The sequence below is a fragment of the Protopterus annectens genome, chromosome 9.part0 (assembly GCF_019279795.1).
Source record: "Protopterus annectens isolate FY-2018-M chromosome 9.part0, PAN1.0, whole genome shotgun sequence".
Classification (NCBI taxonomy): domain Eukaryota; kingdom Metazoa; phylum Chordata; order Ceratodontiformes; family Protopteridae; genus Protopterus; species Protopterus annectens.
In genome coordinates, this window is record NC_056743.1 from 1,248,571,448 (window position 1) to 1,248,590,427 (window position 18,980).

General features: G+C 42.4%; 1 protein-coding gene across 1 annotated transcript in view; it reads left to right on the plus strand.

The window, feature by feature from the left end:
* LOC122811972 (beta-adrenergic receptor kinase 1-like) overlaps positions 1-18,980 on the plus strand; it is a 2,445,913-nt gene that overhangs the window by 1,007,411 nt on the left and 1,419,522 nt on the right. The window contains exon 8 of the mRNA XM_044084173.1: positions 18,115-18,206. Within this exon, the coding sequence (XP_043940108.1) occupies positions 18,115-18,206 (92 nt within the window). The remainder of the gene's footprint in view (positions 1-18,114; positions 18,207-18,980) is intronic.

Consider the following 18,980-nt stretch of genomic DNA (forward strand, 5'->3'; position numbering starts at 1 on the left):
ACACCTTGCAATGTGGCTTTGATGCCCTGCATCTTGCAGGGCAGCAGTCACTGGTTCTGTCCTTAGAAGGCATGCTTGGCTTAAGGAACAGACCTTGCCAGACCATGTCAAATCCAAGTTATTGGACACACCATTAGACAAAGACAGAGGTCTTAAAAAAGATGGAAGAAAAAGCTAAATCTATGCAGACAGTTAAATACTTCTTACAGGTCCAGCCTCAGAGGTTCAGTAGGCATTGCCTCTCCAAGCACTGGCCCTTTCCTGCCCCCTTCAGGCCAGCTCAGCCCAGACTCAGGGGAAGCAGACCCCCCCCAGACAGCAGCCCCAGGGAATGCAGAGATCTAAGCAGTGGAGTTCCTCCTCTTCAAAAACAGGGAGTGCAAAGCCACCCCCTTATGGTAAGAACTCACAATGACTTTACACATCCACCCCTTACCTCTGCCCACCTGCTTGTGCCCCTAGGAGGAAAACTCTCCTTCCATGCAAGCAACTGGGCCTCTATTGCCAACAACCGATGGGTCCTCAACATAGTGTCCCAGGGATACAAATTTTATTTCCACACTCTGCCAACCCCAAAAGGTTTCCCAGATCTTCCTCCAAACCAGTAGGCAAAGGCCAAAAAGCAAGTCCTTCACTGCTCTCCATGAGGGCAGTACAGCATGTTCCTGCAGAATAGATAGGCCAAGGTTTCTATTCCAGACTCTTCCTGGTACCCAGAAAAGAGGGCACCGGGTGCCCAATCCTCGATCTAGCCATTCTAAACACCTTTCTGGTGATACCAAAATTCAGAATGCTCGCCCTACAGCAGCTACTTCCTATGCTTTCCAAGGATGCTTTGTGAGCTACCCTAGACCTAAAAGAGGCCTACCTACACATCCCAATCAGGGAATCTTGCAGGAAATATCTACGTTTCAGTGCAGGATCTATGCACTTTCAGTTCTCTGCTCTTCCCTTTGGCTTAGCCATTGCCCCCAAATTTTCACAAAATGCAGTGCTCCAGCCATTGCCTTTTGCAGACAAAGAAATTTTCAAATTTACCTCTACTTAGATGACTGCCTAATTCAGGCAGTCAGTCAGGAAAAGCTGTTACAGCACCTGACCTTTGTAAAGGCCCTACTGACCTCCCTGGGGTACACTGTCAACGAAATGAAATCAAAACTAGTCCCCACACAAAAAAAAATATTCCTGGGAGCAAGCCTGGATATAGCATCACAAATGGCATTCCTTACTCCAGAAAAAGAAGCCTACATGACAGACTACTTCTCTCATCTATCCACCCAGAACCCAGTTATCCACAAGGAAAATCCTGCAAGCTCTAGGGTTCATGGCCTCCTGCATTCTACTCATTCCATATGCCGGACTGCATATGAGGAAACTACAGTGGTACCTAAAAAGCCTTTGGTGTCAACACTCTCAAGACCTGGAAACTATCATACCAGTGATACCTTGTCTAAGGCAAGATTTTCTTTGGTGGGCAGCAGCATGCAACCACAACAAGGGGCTTCCCTTCTCAAAACCCCATGCCGCCCAGACCCTCACCACAGACGCATCAGACTATGCCTGGTGTGCACACCTGGACGTCAGGTGCATTCAGGGCCATTGGAGCCCAAATCAACTACATCTGCACATCAACCAAAAAGAGCTGCAAGCTGTTCAGCACTCCCTGACAGCTTTCAGACCCCCTACTCTCCCCGGGGCCTCTACTGATCAAAACAGACAACACCACAGTGATGTGGTATATCAACAAGCAGGGAGGGACTCACTCTTATCCTCTCTGCAGGCTTGCCATGACCCTTTGGCACACTGCCTCAGCCATGCAAATTCATATGCGAGCACAATTCCTGCCAGGCTCCCTAAACGTCTGGCAGACAACTTAAGCAGAAACTTGTTAGACCCACACGAGTGGCAGCTAGACCACAGAACCGTCACCCTTGTAACCCGGAAATGGGGCACCTCAAGGGTGGACCTCTTTGCCTCCCACTCCAATCATCAGCTCAGCAAATTCTGCACCAGGGGAACTTTCATAGCAAGGCCTGGAAAGTGGATGTTCTATCCTTCCAATGGGTAAACCTCTCTGTCTATGCATTTCCCTCTACCACTCATTTCAAGGGTACTGCTCAAAATAAGGGAGGAAAAACCCAGAGCAATCCTGATTGCCCCAGACTGTCCATGCCAGCACTGGTACCCACTGCTGCGCAGCCCGTCACCCCTGCCACCATGGCACCTACCTCAGATCCCAACACTCCTGACCCAGAAGGATGGAGAATTCATGCATCCCCAATTGCAGACCCTCAATCTGGCAGCCTGGCTTATTCCCTGACCTCTCCTCAAGCTGCCAGCCAAAACAAACAAGTCCTAGATGTTATACATGAGGCCAAATGCCCTAGCACTAGAAAATCCTATGCTGACAAGTGGAAAAGGTTTTTTACCTAAATCCAGGCTAAGGGAGCTGAAACAGCATAGCCCTCCCTACCTCTTATCCTAGATTACCTAGCAGACCTACTGCACAAGGGTCTATTCTTCCCTTCTATTAAAATTCATGCCTCCGCCATCTCTGCTCATTACAGCACAGAGCCACCTCTCTTCTAACACCCTGTCATCAAGCAGTTCCCCAGTTCCTAAGAGGGGCTAACAACTTAAGGCCACCCAGGAGAGCTCCTACCCCAGCTTGGGACCTTAACTTTATGTTGGAAAAGCTCACCCTACCCCCTTTAAACCTCCAGCTTCAGCAGAGTTAAAATTTCTCTCTTGGAAAACAGCCTTGCTTATGGCCATCACTTCAGCTAGAAGAGTTTCAGAGCTACAAGCACTCATGGCCGTAGAGCCCTTCATCATTTGCATGCTGGCAGGGTCTCCCTCAGGACTAACCCATCCTTCATGCCTAAAGTGGTGTCCAGTGTGGCTTTAAACCAGTCCATTCATTTGCCCATCTTTTTCCCTAATCCACAAAACAAGGGGGAAAGGATTCTGCACTCTCTAGATGTGCACAGACAGCACAGATTCTGTCTGGATAGGACTAAGTCTTTTAGAAAAAATGACCCATTTCTAGTCAGCTTCGCAGCAGGGACAGGGGGCTAGGCCATATACAAACAAACAATATACAAATGGATAGCACACTGCATCCATTTCTGCTACAAACAGCATGGGAAACTGCCCCCAAAGTGGGTCAGGACCCATTCCACCAGGGCAACCTCCACCTTTGCACTTTTTCTCAGAGGGGTCCCCACCAGGGACATCTTGGAGACTGCAACATGGACTTCTGTTCATACCTTCACTAAGTATTACCACCTACCTATCTTCTCCAAATCCAGGGCAGACTTTGCCACTGCAGTCTTGCAGGGCATTCTAGCCAGCTCCCAGTCTTCTTGACTGTCTCCACCCTTTTCTTCAGCTTTGGGAATCAACCCATGTGTGATGACTGCAACAGTGAAACACGAAGAACATAGTACAGTTGCGTACACTTACCATAGATGTAGATGTTCAAGTGTATTCATTGTTGCAGTCCTGGTTTCCCACCCTCCATCCCCCTTGTCTCTCTGTGTGTCTCTCTCTGTCTTCCACTCTCCTTGCAGGAACTTTTTGGTATTTACTTTCTACTGGTGGTGTTCTTCCACCATAACCTAGTTCCCTATTTGGGGACAACTGATAGTTGAGGCAAGAAAAATTGATGTAATGGCTTCGGCTGCCTGATTTTATACCACTAACGACCTGACGTCAGTCTTGGAACGACAGCAACCGACGCAGAAATATTAAGCCTCTGGTATTTGAGCTGACTGAGGGCTACCCCTGCAGGATAACCCAAGTGGGATGACTGAAACAGTGAATACACTCGACCATCTACATTTATAGGTTCATAGGTAGGTACTAGGCTATCTGCCTGAAGGCATTTGTAAGCCTAGCCAGAATGTGTTGGCTTTTGCCGCCCCCTTAGATTAGTTCTCTGTGCCTCTGTCCAGCAGAGCCACTGAAGTGATCCCCAAGGTAAACTTTTTGTTTTCATCCACTCTTCAAGGCTTCTTTTGAAGAGTGTTAGCAAGGAGCTCTGCCTAATGTAGATTGGGATCTTGTTCCAAAGCATGGGAAGTCTCTGGGACAGGAATCTATCACTTCAGCACGTCCTATTTATTGTTGTGGTGAGGTTTAGATCCCTAGAGCGTGTGGCTTGCAGGCATAAGGTTTTCTTTAGGTGGAGCATGTCCATCAATTCTGGGTTGGACATGGCCTTTTATGTCAGGCAGAGATCACCTCTGAGTAGGCGGTATGCAACAGTGTACAGCTGTAATTTCTTCATTCGAACTGCATAGGGCATCTGTTTGAGGCCAGTGATCCTCTTGATGAGGTACTTCTGTGGTCTTTCCAGTTGTTGCAGGTGTCTTGTAAGGTACATCCCAAATGGGGCGTCATACTCTATGATGGGTCTGATGAGTAGAGGGGCACAATGACCTCTTTTGATCTGGATGCGAACAATTTTGTGATTAGGTGGGTCACATAGAAGGATTTTCTAACCACTTTGGCAATGTGATTATCAAAGGTGAGATTACTATCTATGATTTCAGGGAATCTACTACATTCTTCTGGTACGGTTATGGGCCCTTTTGGGGGTGAGAGGGGGTTGGCGTCTGCCAGGATGTTGGCGATATCGGTCGGTTCAGTGTATTTTGTGCCATTCTGCACTAACTCTCAGTAGATCTGATCATTGCCACTTAGATTCTTGACATAGCTAAAGAATGCCTTGTGGTTATCTTTGGAGTTCTTGGCAGTTTTTCTTTCAAAGCTCGCCTTGGATGATTTTATGAGGGATCATAGTTTCCTGCTGATACTGATCAGGGATGTCTTCCCTTCTTGGGATTTTACTCTTTTCTATACTAGTTTCCTCCTCCTATTGTATAGCTTGTTTATGGCAGGAGTCCACCAGACTGGTTTCCTTTTCTTGGAGGAGTGAATTTTGGTTTTGCTTGGGATGGCATGATCCATGTATTCTTGTAGGTGCCCGTAGAGTGCATTAGTAAAGGATTTTGCAGCTTGGACAGCGTTATCCTTCAGCATGGGGACTTTGAAACTTTCCATCTCGGTCTTAAGTAACGTGAAGTTTGCTTTTGAAAAGTTTTTTTATGGCGGTTTTCTTGTCCGGGGGTGGGGGCGGAATGTGGATATCCAAAGTGATTTGTTTATGGCCAGATCTAACGAGCGAGGGGTTGACCTCCGGTGTGGAACACCGGTCACCCATGTTGGTGATGACCAGGTCCAATATGTTGTCACCTCTGGTGGGAATGTTGACCAGTTGAACCAGGGCGTTTGAGTTTATAAATTCTAGGAAATGTTTGGCAAGGGAGTTAGTACTTGAGTAGATCTCCCAGTTAATGTTTGGGTAATTGAAATCACCCAATATTAGGGTGTTTGGTAGGACCTTTATGTTTCCCAGTGTTTCCAGAAACGAGGAGTGGGGGTCCTGGGACATGGTGGGTGATCTGTAGCAAGCTACAATTTGAAATGTAGTTTTGCCCATTGTTAGTTGCACATGGATGATCTCTGAAGCATCGTGCTGTGCCACTAACCTGGAGGTATGGGTATCCTTGATGAATATGGATACGCCCCCGCCTTTTGTATTTCGGTTTGGGTTCTGTGGCCGAAATGTATGGTATGAGTTGTAGCCTGGTAGTGCTGGGGTTCTCTCTGAAGCCTTAAGCCATGTTTCTGTAACTGCATGTATATCGATTTTCTCCATACTGAGGAGTACTTGAGTGCATGCATTTTGAGGTTCAGATCTCTGGCATTGAGTCGCATTACCCTCAGTTTTTTGTTACTTGTGCTATTTACAGCGGTGGGTTTGTCTTTTGAGTCTTGCCTAAAAAAGGCACTATGGGGGTGGCAAGAGCCTTGACCAGTAATCGAAAGCCTAAGGTGACAGGTGCAAGCTGTCTCTAGCGAAGCAGCGTGGCTTGTTGAGCATGTCATTCTAGGTGGACAGATACTGGATCCCCTTTGAATGACACCAGAAACTTAGCCAGTTGTTGAAATCGAGCATTTTTTCTTTATACTGTGGTATCATTCTTGGTGAGGGCAGGATGCTACTCAGGGTCATGGCCATACCAGCCTGGGCTACATGATCAGAGAGCTCTTCTGTGTCTCTCTCTATGTAGTCCAGAGAGGTACGGCTCTGGTCATTCACACCAACATGGACAATGACAGTCATATTTGTAAGTGTACACAACTGTTCTATTTTTCTGGACTTAAAATGGGAAGAACAAGTATATAGAATTATAGCACTATATGTGCACGTTACATGCAAAGAAGTAATTTATTTCATCAAATATTATTTCGATTATGTAGTGGTAAATTGAATATTATATTGACGGGAGATTTTAAGTATGCCTTGAGGTGAACTTGAAAGGAAATGGTGTAAGAAAACTGTTAGATGTTATGAGATGTGGTAAATTAATGCTCTGTGAATGAAATTCATGGACTTATAAGAAGGGGTGTCTATAAAGCTGAAATATATTATTTTATAGTATCAGAAAAACTAATCATAAGGGAAAGAGAATCATATGAAATGGAGAATCATGTGAAATGGGGTTTTCAGATCATTTAACAATATGGATAGAGGTAGATGAAAATAAGGAATATATTTGTGTCTTTCGGCTTTTCCCAGTTAGGGGTCGCCACAGCGGAACTCCAGTCCGCTAATGATTGACAGTTGATTTTTACGTGCTGAGTTGCCGGTTCTAACGCACAACCTTCAACGAAGGTACGCCCATTCACACATGTCACCACAGAAGACGCTCTAGCTGAGAATCGAACGGGACAACGTCTTGCTGTGAGGTGACAACGCTACCGCAGCACCACCACCTCGGGTACAAAATAGGAATAAAAAGGTTAAATGAGAAAATGTGTGATTAAAGAAGGAAAAAGATTAATAATGCAGTTATGGAGAGATCATATTACGATGAGAACATTTTATAACAACTGGTCTGAACAGTGGATTAATTTTAAGATTATATATAAAAATGTTTACAGCGGTTATATGATATAAGAAAAGCGGATAAAGAACAGTATAAGTGACTGTATAAAGACACATTGGAATATTTAGAAAATAATGAGAGAGTGTATTTTGATGAAGAGAATTATATAAAAAAAATCAAGACAAAATTGAAGATTTATTATTCAAACAGATATTTTTACAAGGAAAAAGAGAAGTTATTTCTATATGTTTAAGTAGACTGGTAAAGGATGATGGTGTAATGAGAGAAATGAAAAATACAAAAGGAGAAATGGAAAGAACTCTGGAACATATTATGAATATTGTAGAATATGTACAAGAGATGTTTAAAAAAGAAATTAAAATTGATATAAGTAAAAAAGTTTCCAGAACAAGAAAGTGAAGAATTTGAAAAGGAGATATCTTTATACTAATTCGATGAAGTATTAGGACAAGTAAATTTAGATTTGGCTGCAGGGTCAGATGGAATAGGCTGTGAAATGCATAAAAACTGAATGTAGTGGCAAAAAGAATGTTTTAAATATTTTGAATGAATGGCTGAATAAGTTTTATGTATAAAAAAATTATGCGTTGGCATACTTAAATTTGTCTGGAATAAAGTAAAAATCTGCAATGAAAAACTGGAGACCAATAGTACAGCACAATAATGATTATAAGATTTTTATGAAAATACTGCAGACAAGATTTAAAAGAAAGATGGAAAGTGTTAGGGAACATAGTATGTATAGTATAAAAGGAAAGGTATGTCAAGAATTAACAAGAGTAACGAGATTGTGGATGATATAAATAGAGGAGAAGAAGCTAAACTTATGATAGGGGATATTAATAAAGCAGTTAATACAATAGGGCATGGACTTTCATTGGTGATAATGAAAGATTACAACACAAGTGAGAAAACCTAGGAAAGTATTTGTCTGCTTATAGAAATAGTAAAATAAGCATTTTGGTAAATGTTTGGTTAAGTAAGGAGGCAGTAATGAGGAGGGGTGTGAGACAGGGATGTCCAGTGAGTTGTATACTCTTTGCTTTAACCATGAATGTAACTGTAGGTGAAGTAAACAAAGTGAAGAAAGCAGAGTATGTCACACCTGGAGTCTTAAGAATTCCAGTCTTGCTAACTTATGCAAATGATATTATAGTAATTGGAATAAAACAAGATGTGGATAAAAGAAGTAATGTGTTATTTAAATGAATGTTTAGAAGCGATTGGGATGACTTTAAACAAAGAAAAGTAAAGGGTTAGGAGATGTGGCTAATATAGGAGGAACACAATTTACAATTTCTGTCTTAAGTTTAAAATTTGGTAATAAGATTGTAAGTATGATGCAATGGGAAAAGAGCGAGTTAAAAGGAATTTGCTTCTTTTGGAAAACATACACTGTCATTTAGAAAAAAAAGGTTTATAAATTCAGTTTTAATAGGGGAAGTGGCATATTTAGCAAGTGTATTTATGTTACTAATGATATTGGAAAAATAATTGCTTCAGATAATTGATTTCATTCATGTGGAGTTCAAGACTAAATTCAGCAAAAAGAGGAATTTTGTATGCAAATAAAGGAGGAGGAAGTTTAGGGCTAATTAACCCAGTGGTATATGTTACTTCTCTAAATTTGTGTAAAGTGTCAAAGTGGATAAATGAAAAAGAAGAACATTTAGTTGTAAAAAAATTTTAAATATCCAAAAAATTTGGGAAAATAGGAGGTTAAAGAGAAAATTGATGTAAATATGAGGTGAAATGTTACCAGGAAAGAATATTAATATGGAAAATAAAAATTGACAAAATACAAAAGGAGAGAACATTGTGCTGCAAGAGTATAATGATACAATATTATTTTGTTAAACCATGGAAAAAGAATGAAAAATTAAAGCTATGAAAATAATAAATGGTGTAGTAAAAAAGTAGAATGCCAAGATTTTTTTGTGGATACTGGTAATACATTACTGGTAAAAAGGAATGGTTCTATATTATGTCAAACTCACAGGAGTCCGAATGTTGTAATATCGAACCCAAATGTTCGAAATACGAAAATAGCAAAGCCACAGCACACCAATTTTTTTCCCAGGAAAAAAAAATGGTGGGCCGTTTTCTGGGCTTTGCTATTTCCTCCACTGTGGTGCGATCTCAGAGTTGGTGTATTTAAGTAGGGGGAGTGTGGGGGGCACAGCCACCATGTTGGGGGGTGAAGCCCCCCACATTAGTTTAAGTTTAAAGTGCAAGTTTTTTTTTTTTGTAACGGAACAGTGATTTTTTCCCCTGGTAAAAAAAATCGCTGTTCTGTGTTTTCGTACTTCTTGGGTTTCAAACGTCACGGTTCGATATTACAAAGTTCCAGCTCCTGTGAGTTTGACAATGTAATTTAGACCCAAAGGGAATATAATATATAAAAAGAATACTGAAATAATATGTTTATATTGTGTTGGAGTAAACTAATGAACATGTGCTTTTTGAAATGCAAAAGTGTGATAAATCCATGGGAAAAGTTGTGAAAATATATTTTTGAAAGCATTGAAGAAGTGGATAGGATAACTATGGACATGATTAAATGTTTTTTTTTTATTTTTAAATAGAAGAAAGAATATTTTAAAATAATTGATAAATGTTTTATGTTACATGGAATGAAAAAATAAATGAAATTATATTTAATGGAAAATGGATTTTGGCAATAATATTGAAAAAGGTAAGATGGTAGCTATGGAAGAAGGAGTGGGGATCTAATAAGGATAGAAATTAAGTACAAAAATGTATGTGAATGTGTAATAAGTAGAAAGGAATATGGAAACTGTATTTTATAAATATTAGGTAAATTTTGTAAATTTCTCCACTATCTGTCCTTTCCACAAATGGAACTAAAATAGATCCCACCAGCCAAGCCAAACTTGTAGGTGTCACAATCGATGATAACCAAAGGTTTGACATGCACATCTCCCTCAGCATTAAAAAAAGTTCACTCCAAATTTGGCACCCTTAGCAGAATTAAACCTTATCTTACAGACAATGCCAGACTAGCCACTGCCTGCACACATCATCTCTCCACCCTCCTCTTCGGCTTCATAATACTTAGACATTCGTAAATCTGACCTAAATAATCTGGAATCATGCTACAACAAAATTGCAAAGTTTGCCACAGGGCCACCCTTACAGAACCCACCACTGCTCTGTACTCTCACAACTTAAATGGTTAGAACTACCAAACCTTCTAACATTTAACCAACTGTCCATAGCCCACAATATAATTCACAAACCTAACAATTGCCCGGCACTCACCAGTCTAATCCAACCCAACAGCAATCCTAGAGCTCTAAGATCCTCAAATAAACTATTGTTAAAGATTACCCAAGCCCACAACACACAAGGCACCACCCTTTTTTCCCCATAAAATTGCCAAACTGTGGAACACTCTTCCTCAACCTATGGCTAAAATCCCCAGCATTCATGAGTTTAAAAACCTCCTTAAGGAACATCTAGCAAAACACTTGCTCTGCTCCTGCCATACTCCTGGTTAAATTACCTACTACTCCCTTACATTACCCTAAACTAGCTCATTCTCACAGCTACAAATATTAACTGCTGAAGGCTGTCTTGATTCTACACTCTGTTTCAGTTAGCAATGTATACACATATACTGCTTTGTCTTTAACTGTTATATAGACTGCATTTCTCTGTCTTGCAATTACTGTATCACACTGATGTCCTTCAAGGATGCATCTGCAGTCCTTACAAATGGGTTGTCCTGTCGTCAGGCAGCCCTTCGGTCGGCCGGATTCCAAAGTCTGGGTCTGGCCTCGGCTGGTGTCGCACTTCACCCAACGTCATAACTGCAGTTCTTCGGGTATAAAGGCATCAGCCGACACCATTTTCCTCAGTCTTTCTTGCCGCGTGGCGCCCGAAGCAGAAGCTGTTCGCAAGTGCCGGTCGGTCAGATCCAGAGATTACTACTACCGAATACTACTTCGAAGACTTCTAAAAAGCTAAGTACCCCGTTGGGGACTCTTTCTTCCCTCAGCCGATATCAGAAAAAGTGAATAACTGTTTTACTTGTGGGAAACAAATACCTCATAAAGATTTCCACTCTTACTGCTTACCTTGTTTAGGCCCAGACCACGACGTAGCAGCTTGTTTAGCCTGTGCTTCTTTCAACCGACGGACGCTTAGACGTCGGTCGGAGTTTGCTGAACAGTTTTTCGGCTCAGATTTTGCGTACATAATGCCGTCGGATCCTCCAACTTCACAAGTTATTAAGAAACGCAAAGAAAAGAACCGACACTCGCGGTCCGCGGTTTCGGCCGAAACCGAGCAAACGGTTCTATCTTCAGCCGAATCCATGACTACTACCGAGGCCCCTTCTAACCTGGTTGAATCGGCCTCTGAAATTCAGCCTGCTACTGTGGTTTCACAAGAATTATCGGACACCATCCCTTTGGATGTTTCAACCCCTGCACGTGGTGCTGCTAGGCCTCCTGCAGCCATGTCCATAAAGGCCTTTGCCAGGGCTAAAGCAGCCAAAACTTCTAAATCTGTGCCTGTTAAGCCCCCCTCTCACAGGCCCAGTTCCAGTTCCCAAATGCTCACTCTGGCAGAGGATCTCATCTCTTTAATAAGGGGATCCCAATCTCATCCAGACAGGGCCTCTCAACCTCCTCCAGAAAAGAGACCTAGAGCAGAGCCCCCTGCGCCAGTGTCCTCAGATGATTCTTCTGATGATACAGACAATACAGACCATCCAGAGGCTCCTTTTCTACTTATGAAGACTCCGATGCTGAGGAATCGATTCCTTCTGCCTCTCCACCAGAGGAATTTTCCTTTGGGGAAACCTTACATGCCATGAGAGAGCAATTCCAATGGCAGGGACAAGATTTCTCAGATTCAAGGAAAAGGCTTAGGACCTTTTTGCATTTACCACAACATAGGCCTTTAGCTATACCTCCAGTTCTCCTGTTGTAGATGATGCATTTAATGATGCTTGCACTGCTCCTGATACTTTGCCTCCAGCCCCTGCTAAGCCCGATAGGTTCTACAGGGTCCCGGACACTCATCATCATTTATACAAGGCTCCTTTTGCAGATCCGAGACTATCTCCCAGGGGCCTAAGGCAGTAGCCGACCTCAGTTAAAACCCTCTTCCTTCTGAAAGGGAATCCAGGTCCTTAGAGAGATGGGGTAAAAAAGTATACACCTCTGCTACTCTCTCAGCTAGGGCATTGAACTGTCAGTTTCATATGATCCAATACCAGGAGTTTATGCTTGATCAGTTAACTAAGAAATTGTCCTCTGATGATTCTTTAGATAAGAAATATGTTCTAGAAATGGTGCATAACATTCAGCAGGTTAGTAACCATTCTTTAAAATGTGGCTATGATGCACTGGAGGCTTCCTTTAGATCAGCCATGACTGGCACAGTTATAAGAAGGCATGCATGGTTGAAAGAACAGGTCTTGCGGATCATGTTAAAGCAAAACTATTAGATGCTCCTATGGATAAGGTCAGTTTATTTGGTTCTCCTGCTCAACAGGTACTGCAGAAAATGGAAGAGAAGGCAAAATCTGTACAAACAGTGAAAGATTTCTTACAGGTTCAGCCTCCAAGGTTTAGCAGGAACTGGCCTTCCAAAAATTGGTCCTTTCCAGACTCCTCTAAAACTCAGAGAGGCAGGAATAGGCGTTCAAGAGGCAGAAATCAATCGAGAGGGGCTGCCTACAGGGGGCGCCAGTGGCAAGGTAACAACCAGCGAGGCACAGACACAACTACTACCACTGCAACAGGACAATCACAGTGACTTGGCTCTGACACCACCTACCAGGGAACAAATAGCAGCACCCTTAGGCGGAAAGTTAGCCTTATTTTCAAAAAACTGGCACTACATCACAAGAGACAAGTGGATTTTGCAAACTATAGACCAAGGCTACAGGTTTCATTTCCATACTTTACCAGGAAAAAGAGGAATGCTAAACCTACCACCAAATCAAAAGACAGAAGCTCTAAATCAAATAGCTCAATTAGTAAAGATGAGAGCTGTGGAAGGGGTACCATCTATGGAACAAGGAAAGGGATTTTACTCCAGACTATTCCTGGTACCAAGAAAAGAGAAAAATTGGAGGCCTATTCTCGACCTGTCCGCTTTAAACACATTCATCATTGTTCCAAAATTCAAAATGCTGACCCTACAGCAACTTCTTCCCATGCTGGGCAAGGAGTATTGGCTGGTGACTCTAGATCTCAAGGAGGCATACCTGCACGTCCCCATACGACCAAATTGCAGAAGATACCTCAGATTTCTTGCAGGATCATAGCATTATCAATTCTCAGCATTGCCCTTTGGCTTATCTACTGCGCCCAGAGTGTTCACGAAATGCCTGGCATCAGTAATCGCTCACTGCAGGCTTCAGGGAATCCAAATATACCCATACCTGGACGACTGCCTGATACAAGCGGACAACAAAAACAAGCTAACAGAAGACTTACAAAGAGTCATTCGCACTACAAGCCCTGGGATATACAGTCAATATAAAGAAATCAAGACTGATACCATCCCAAAGAATAACCTTCTTAGGTGCAGAATTGGACACAGTAAAACAGATGGCATTCCTAACTGCAGAAAAACAAGAACAACTTCCTCTCTACTTCTTGGCATTAACAAAGCAGAACAAACTAACAGCAAGGAAAGTACTGCAGGCCTTGGGCTTCATGGCATCCTGCATAATCCTGGTCCCTCATGCCAGACTGCATATGAGAAAGCTACACTGGTACCTGAAGAATTTATGGTCTCAACACAGGCACAGCCTAGAAACCGAAATACCACTAATCCCATGCCTGAAACAAGAGTTCCTATGGTGGGCTCAGGCATGCCAGTCAAACCCAGGTTTGCCCTTCCACAGCATTCAACCAAGCCAAACCATCACAACGGACGCCTCAGACCTCGGTTGGGGGGCCACATGCTGGACAAGTGCATACAAGGCTTATGGACTCCAGATCAGCTGCACCTGCACATAAATCAAAAGGAAATGCTGGCAGTCAAACTAGCAATCCAGAATTTCAGACCATTCCTCCAAGAAGGGCAGTTGATGATAAGGACAGACAACACCACAGTCATGTGGTACATCAACAAACAGGGAGGCACTCATTCATACCCTCTATGCCGGATGGCACTGGACCTATGGAATATGGCTCTGAGCTGCAACATTCAGTTACAAGCAATTTTTGTACCGGGAAAAGAAAACATCCTAGCAGACAAATTAAGCAGAACTACCTCGGATGCTCACGAATGGATGCTACACCCGAACATCTTCAAGGTCATCACAAAGAAATGGGGACTGCCACAAATAGACCTATTCGCATCCCCACTCAATCACCAGCTCAAGAAATTCTGCACAAGGACGTACCACCCTCTTGCTTGGAAGATGGACTCTCTATCCTTCAGTTGGAAAGGCCTGACAGCATATGCATTCCCACCTCTTCCTTTGATGCACAAGGTGCTATTGAAAATCAAAGAGGAACGTCCAAGGATCATTCTGATAGCTCCAGACTGGCCAAGACAACATTGGTACCCATTACTGAGGAGCATGTCTCGGGGGAAAATGTGGACACTACCCCTGATTCCTTTGCTGTTAACTCAGAGCGGCTACAACACCCTGCATCCAAACCTGAAAACACTGCAGCTGACTGCCTGGAACATTACATAAGAGCAACTAACCCAGATTTATCCCAAAGGGTTAAAGACATTATCCTTGAGGCCCGCAGACCCTCAACAAGAAGGAACTATGCAGGAAAATGGAAAAGGTTTCTCATTTGGAGTCGAAAGGGGAAAAGATGTGTCAAAGGTAGACATTGCCAACATCCTGGAGTATTTGGCAGAGCTTCTCCATACAGGCCTGTCCTATTCCTCCATCAAGATACATGCATCAGCTATTTCTGCAGAATACAGCTTGATCCCCTGTCTTCTCATCCTCTACTCAGGCAGTTTCTGAGAGGAATTAAAATGTAAAACCTCCTAGGAAACCACCATTACCAGCATGGGACTTGAACTTTGTGCTAGAAAAATTGACACTCCCCTTTCGAACCAGCAGCAACAGCAGATCTTCAACACCTATCCTGGAAAACTGCTTTTCTGCTGGCAATTACCTCAGCAAGAAGGGTTTCTGAGCTACAGGCTTTAATGGCAGTACAACCCTTCCTAATCTTCCATCAAGATAGAGTGTCCATGAGAACAAATCCTACATTTATGCCTAAGGTGGTATCCAGAGTGTCTTTAAACCAGGCTATCCACCTACCTACCTTCTTCCCAATCCACAGAACAGGGGAAAGACTGCTGCATACTTTGGATGTACATAGACAGTTGCGCTACTACCTGGACAGAACCAAGGGCAATAGAAAAACTGACCAGCTTCTGGTAGCATATGCAACAGGAAGGGAAGGAAAAGCAATTTCAAAACAGACAATCTCCAAGTGGATAGGAAATTGCATCAGATTCTGTTACTCCTACCATGGAAAGCAAACTCCACAGAACATAAGGCCTCATTCTACAAGGGCTACAGCCACTACCACAGCTTTCTTACGAGGAGTGGCTACCAAGGACATTATAGAGGCTGCTACTTGGACCTCCGTGCATACATTTGCCAAGCATTATAACTTACCTTTATACTCTAGATCCCGAGCAGGGTTTGCCACTGCTGTTTTGCAAGGGATCCTAACTACACCATAATTTCTTCTTCCTCCTCCCTAGTTTGGCTATGGTATTCTACCCATTTATAAGGACTGCAGATGCATCCTTGAAGGACATAGTACAGTTTTGTACCTACCATAAATGTAGATGTCCGAACAGGAATGCATCTGCAGTCAGGATTACCCACCCTCCTTCCCCTCTGTGGTATTCCTAGGGTATTTGCCCATCTAATAGCTAGCTGGGGGGGGGGGGGGATCTCTTATGGTGTATTTGTTTGTATATATGTACATACATGCTTATTTTTTGTATTTGCCTTCTACTTTTTGGAAACATTGGCATTTATCCAAAATTTAGCTATCCAAGAGGGCAACTGGCATCTGGGGCAAGAAACACTGAGGAAAATGGCGTCGGCTGATGCCTTTATACCCGAAGAACTGCAGCTATGACGTCGGGTGAAGTGCGACACCAGCCGAGGCCAGACCCAGACTTTGGAATCCGGCCGACCGAAGGGCTGCCTGACGACAGGACAACCCATTTGTAAGGACTGCAGATGCATTCCTGTTCGGACATCTACATTTATGGTAGGTACAAAACTGTACTTTCTCACTGTTAACTCATGCGGCCAGTTTTTATCACTAACTGTGCCATTTTTGTTAAATTTGTTAATTTGTTAATTATTTGCTAATTATTGTTATATAACTAATTTCTTTACTGACTTGCTTTGTACATTGTTGATTAATACGTGTTCAGTTTGATTGTTTAATACTATTTGTATGTATGGAGCTTTTCTCCCCGGGCCTCCACGGAAAAAGGGCCGAATGCCCAGTCGGACATTACCCGGTAAACAAACAAACAAAATAAATAAATAAATGTAGATCTCTAAATATTTTCCTTTTTGTATAAATAAAGGACCCCCCCCCTACTCATTTTGATAGGTGTCACAGGATCTTTTACATCCATTTGAGCTTCCACCAACTGGAGCAGATGGGACCTTGGTTTAACATCTCATCTGAAGGGCGACGCACTCAGTGCAGTACCCTCTTATGCTGCACTGCAGTGTCGGCAATCCATCTACTTGGTATGGGAACAAAAAAAAAAAAGAATACATTTCTTTCATTAATCATGATTTGTGTTCAGGCAATTATTGGATGAAAAAAGCAAAAAACTAAAATGCACCTCAGAGTATCTAGAATCCCCCATGGCTGCTGGCAGAAGTAGCAGACCCCCAGCTGCACAACTTAATGGAGTTATTTTCACCACAGGCATTGTAAAGTTGTCTTGGTCACTTAGAGTGTGTTGAAAGGATACAAGAAAACATAAAGTTGAAGAGCAAGACTGAATTTTTGTTCAAGCTACCCTTGAATGGAAAGGTTGTTTTAAAAACTTCAAAATGCACCTCAGAGTATCTAGAATCTCTGCTTCAGTGAGCATAATGACCCCCAGACCCTCAACTTAATTCATTTATTTCCTTCATTATTGTTTATAGTCTAGCCTAGTTAGGATGTATTGAATGAATGAATGCAGGTAAAAAATGAAGATGGCAAACTATAAGAACAGGAAGATAAGAGTAATTTGGATGATGTAGGTAGGCCAGAATGAGGGAACCATGGGGATACCAGGTGATGTACATTGGGGGGGGGGGGGGAGTTGAGCCCTTTGCTACCCAAGGCCAGACCTGATTTTTAGAATGTGCATTCTTTTTTTTTCTTTGTAGAAATATGCTCAGAATTGGAAATACAGAAAAAAAGAGGAGGAGTTCATAAAATAGATAAAGATGACTACCCTTAGGGTCTTTCAGTCATTTGCTTTGTGATTGTTGTTGTCTTGCATTTTTATAAATATTTCTGTATGTATGTGTTTATCCAATTAATTTATTTATATGTTGTTGAGCAGGTTAACCGTACTGTTGGAGACCCATTTTCAGGGAGAGTCTAGGGAGAAAAGCTTCCAATTTATGTACAGCAGAAAATGTGTGGAGGAATAAAATAAACACAGTAACATTAAAATGTATAAGTTTTGTGCAATATGCAAGTGCAGTTTCAGAATGAAAAAAATTATTGGGTTACTTTTTGTTAGCTGTTAAAGTGGAATCAGTCATAGGGGTTATGACTTAGTAAAAGATTTGCTGTCCAGAGTGATATCGGTAACAAAACATGAGCAATGTGAGCTCTATGCATAAGCAAGCTATGCATTGCTTACAGAGAGGAAATTGTGTGACGGGGCAGATTATAAATATATGCTTTATAATACGTTAAATTGTCTTTGAGCATTATCAATAGAGGAAAAATGACTTCCCTAAGCCAAAGTTATTCCATACAAGAATTTGGAGGTAGTGTTGATAGATCTCATTCAGAGTGTTTAGTGTTTGTAATTTGCAAGGACTATGTACTGATTTGTGTGGAGCATATATCTCGTGCTGTAACTCTGAGTCCTTACTTAACCCCCTATTTTCTTTCCACAGTTAACTATGAATGATTTCAGTGTTCACCGGATCATTGGCCGTGGTGGTTTTGGAGAGGTGTATGGCTGCCGCAAAGCTGACACTGGAAAAATGTAAAGTAGCCTTTATTATTATCCTGTTTTACATTAATGTTGGTCTTCATTTTTGCATTGGTAAAAGTTGTTGTGGGTGGCTCAATGGTGCAGCAGTTAGTGTTGTCACATTACACCAAGAGGTTCTCTGGTTTGATTCTTGGCCGGGGTGCCTTCTGTGTAGAGTCTGTATGGTCCTCCCTGTGTTTGGGTGGGTTTCCTCCGGGTGCTTCAGTTTCCTACTACATTTCAAAGACATGCAGTAGGTGGATTGAGCACTCTAAATTGGCCCTAAGTGTGAGTGTGTGGTACACCCTCCAAGGAAGGTTGGACACTGGGCTAGCAATCCGACCCCATAAATCCATGACCACTACAGAAATGAGTGCCTCAAGAGCACTCATTGCCCATGTGCCGAATGGCATGAACAGAACTGAAGAGAGAGACGTTGTTATACAGTATCTGTTTTTCTGTGTGTGTGGGGGGGGGGGGTGAGTGGGTTAGTCTTCAGTAAAAGCATTACATGGTTTTAAGTGGTATTTTGGTGACAGTACAGTATTCCATGTCACTGGAGTATTTGTTTTTATACTTAGCCAAAGGCACCTTTAGAATTTTGTCCTGAGGTGAGCCACTGTGGCACTGTATAAGTAGTCAGTGCATGTTAATGAAGTCATCTCATCTTACTTTGACAGCCTTTAGTAAGTAACATCTGCCCATGAGCTTCTCTGTCACCTACATCTCTGCACAGTTTCCGATCTGTAGCTCCTGCTATCTCCAAGTGTATATGCTCTGATGTTA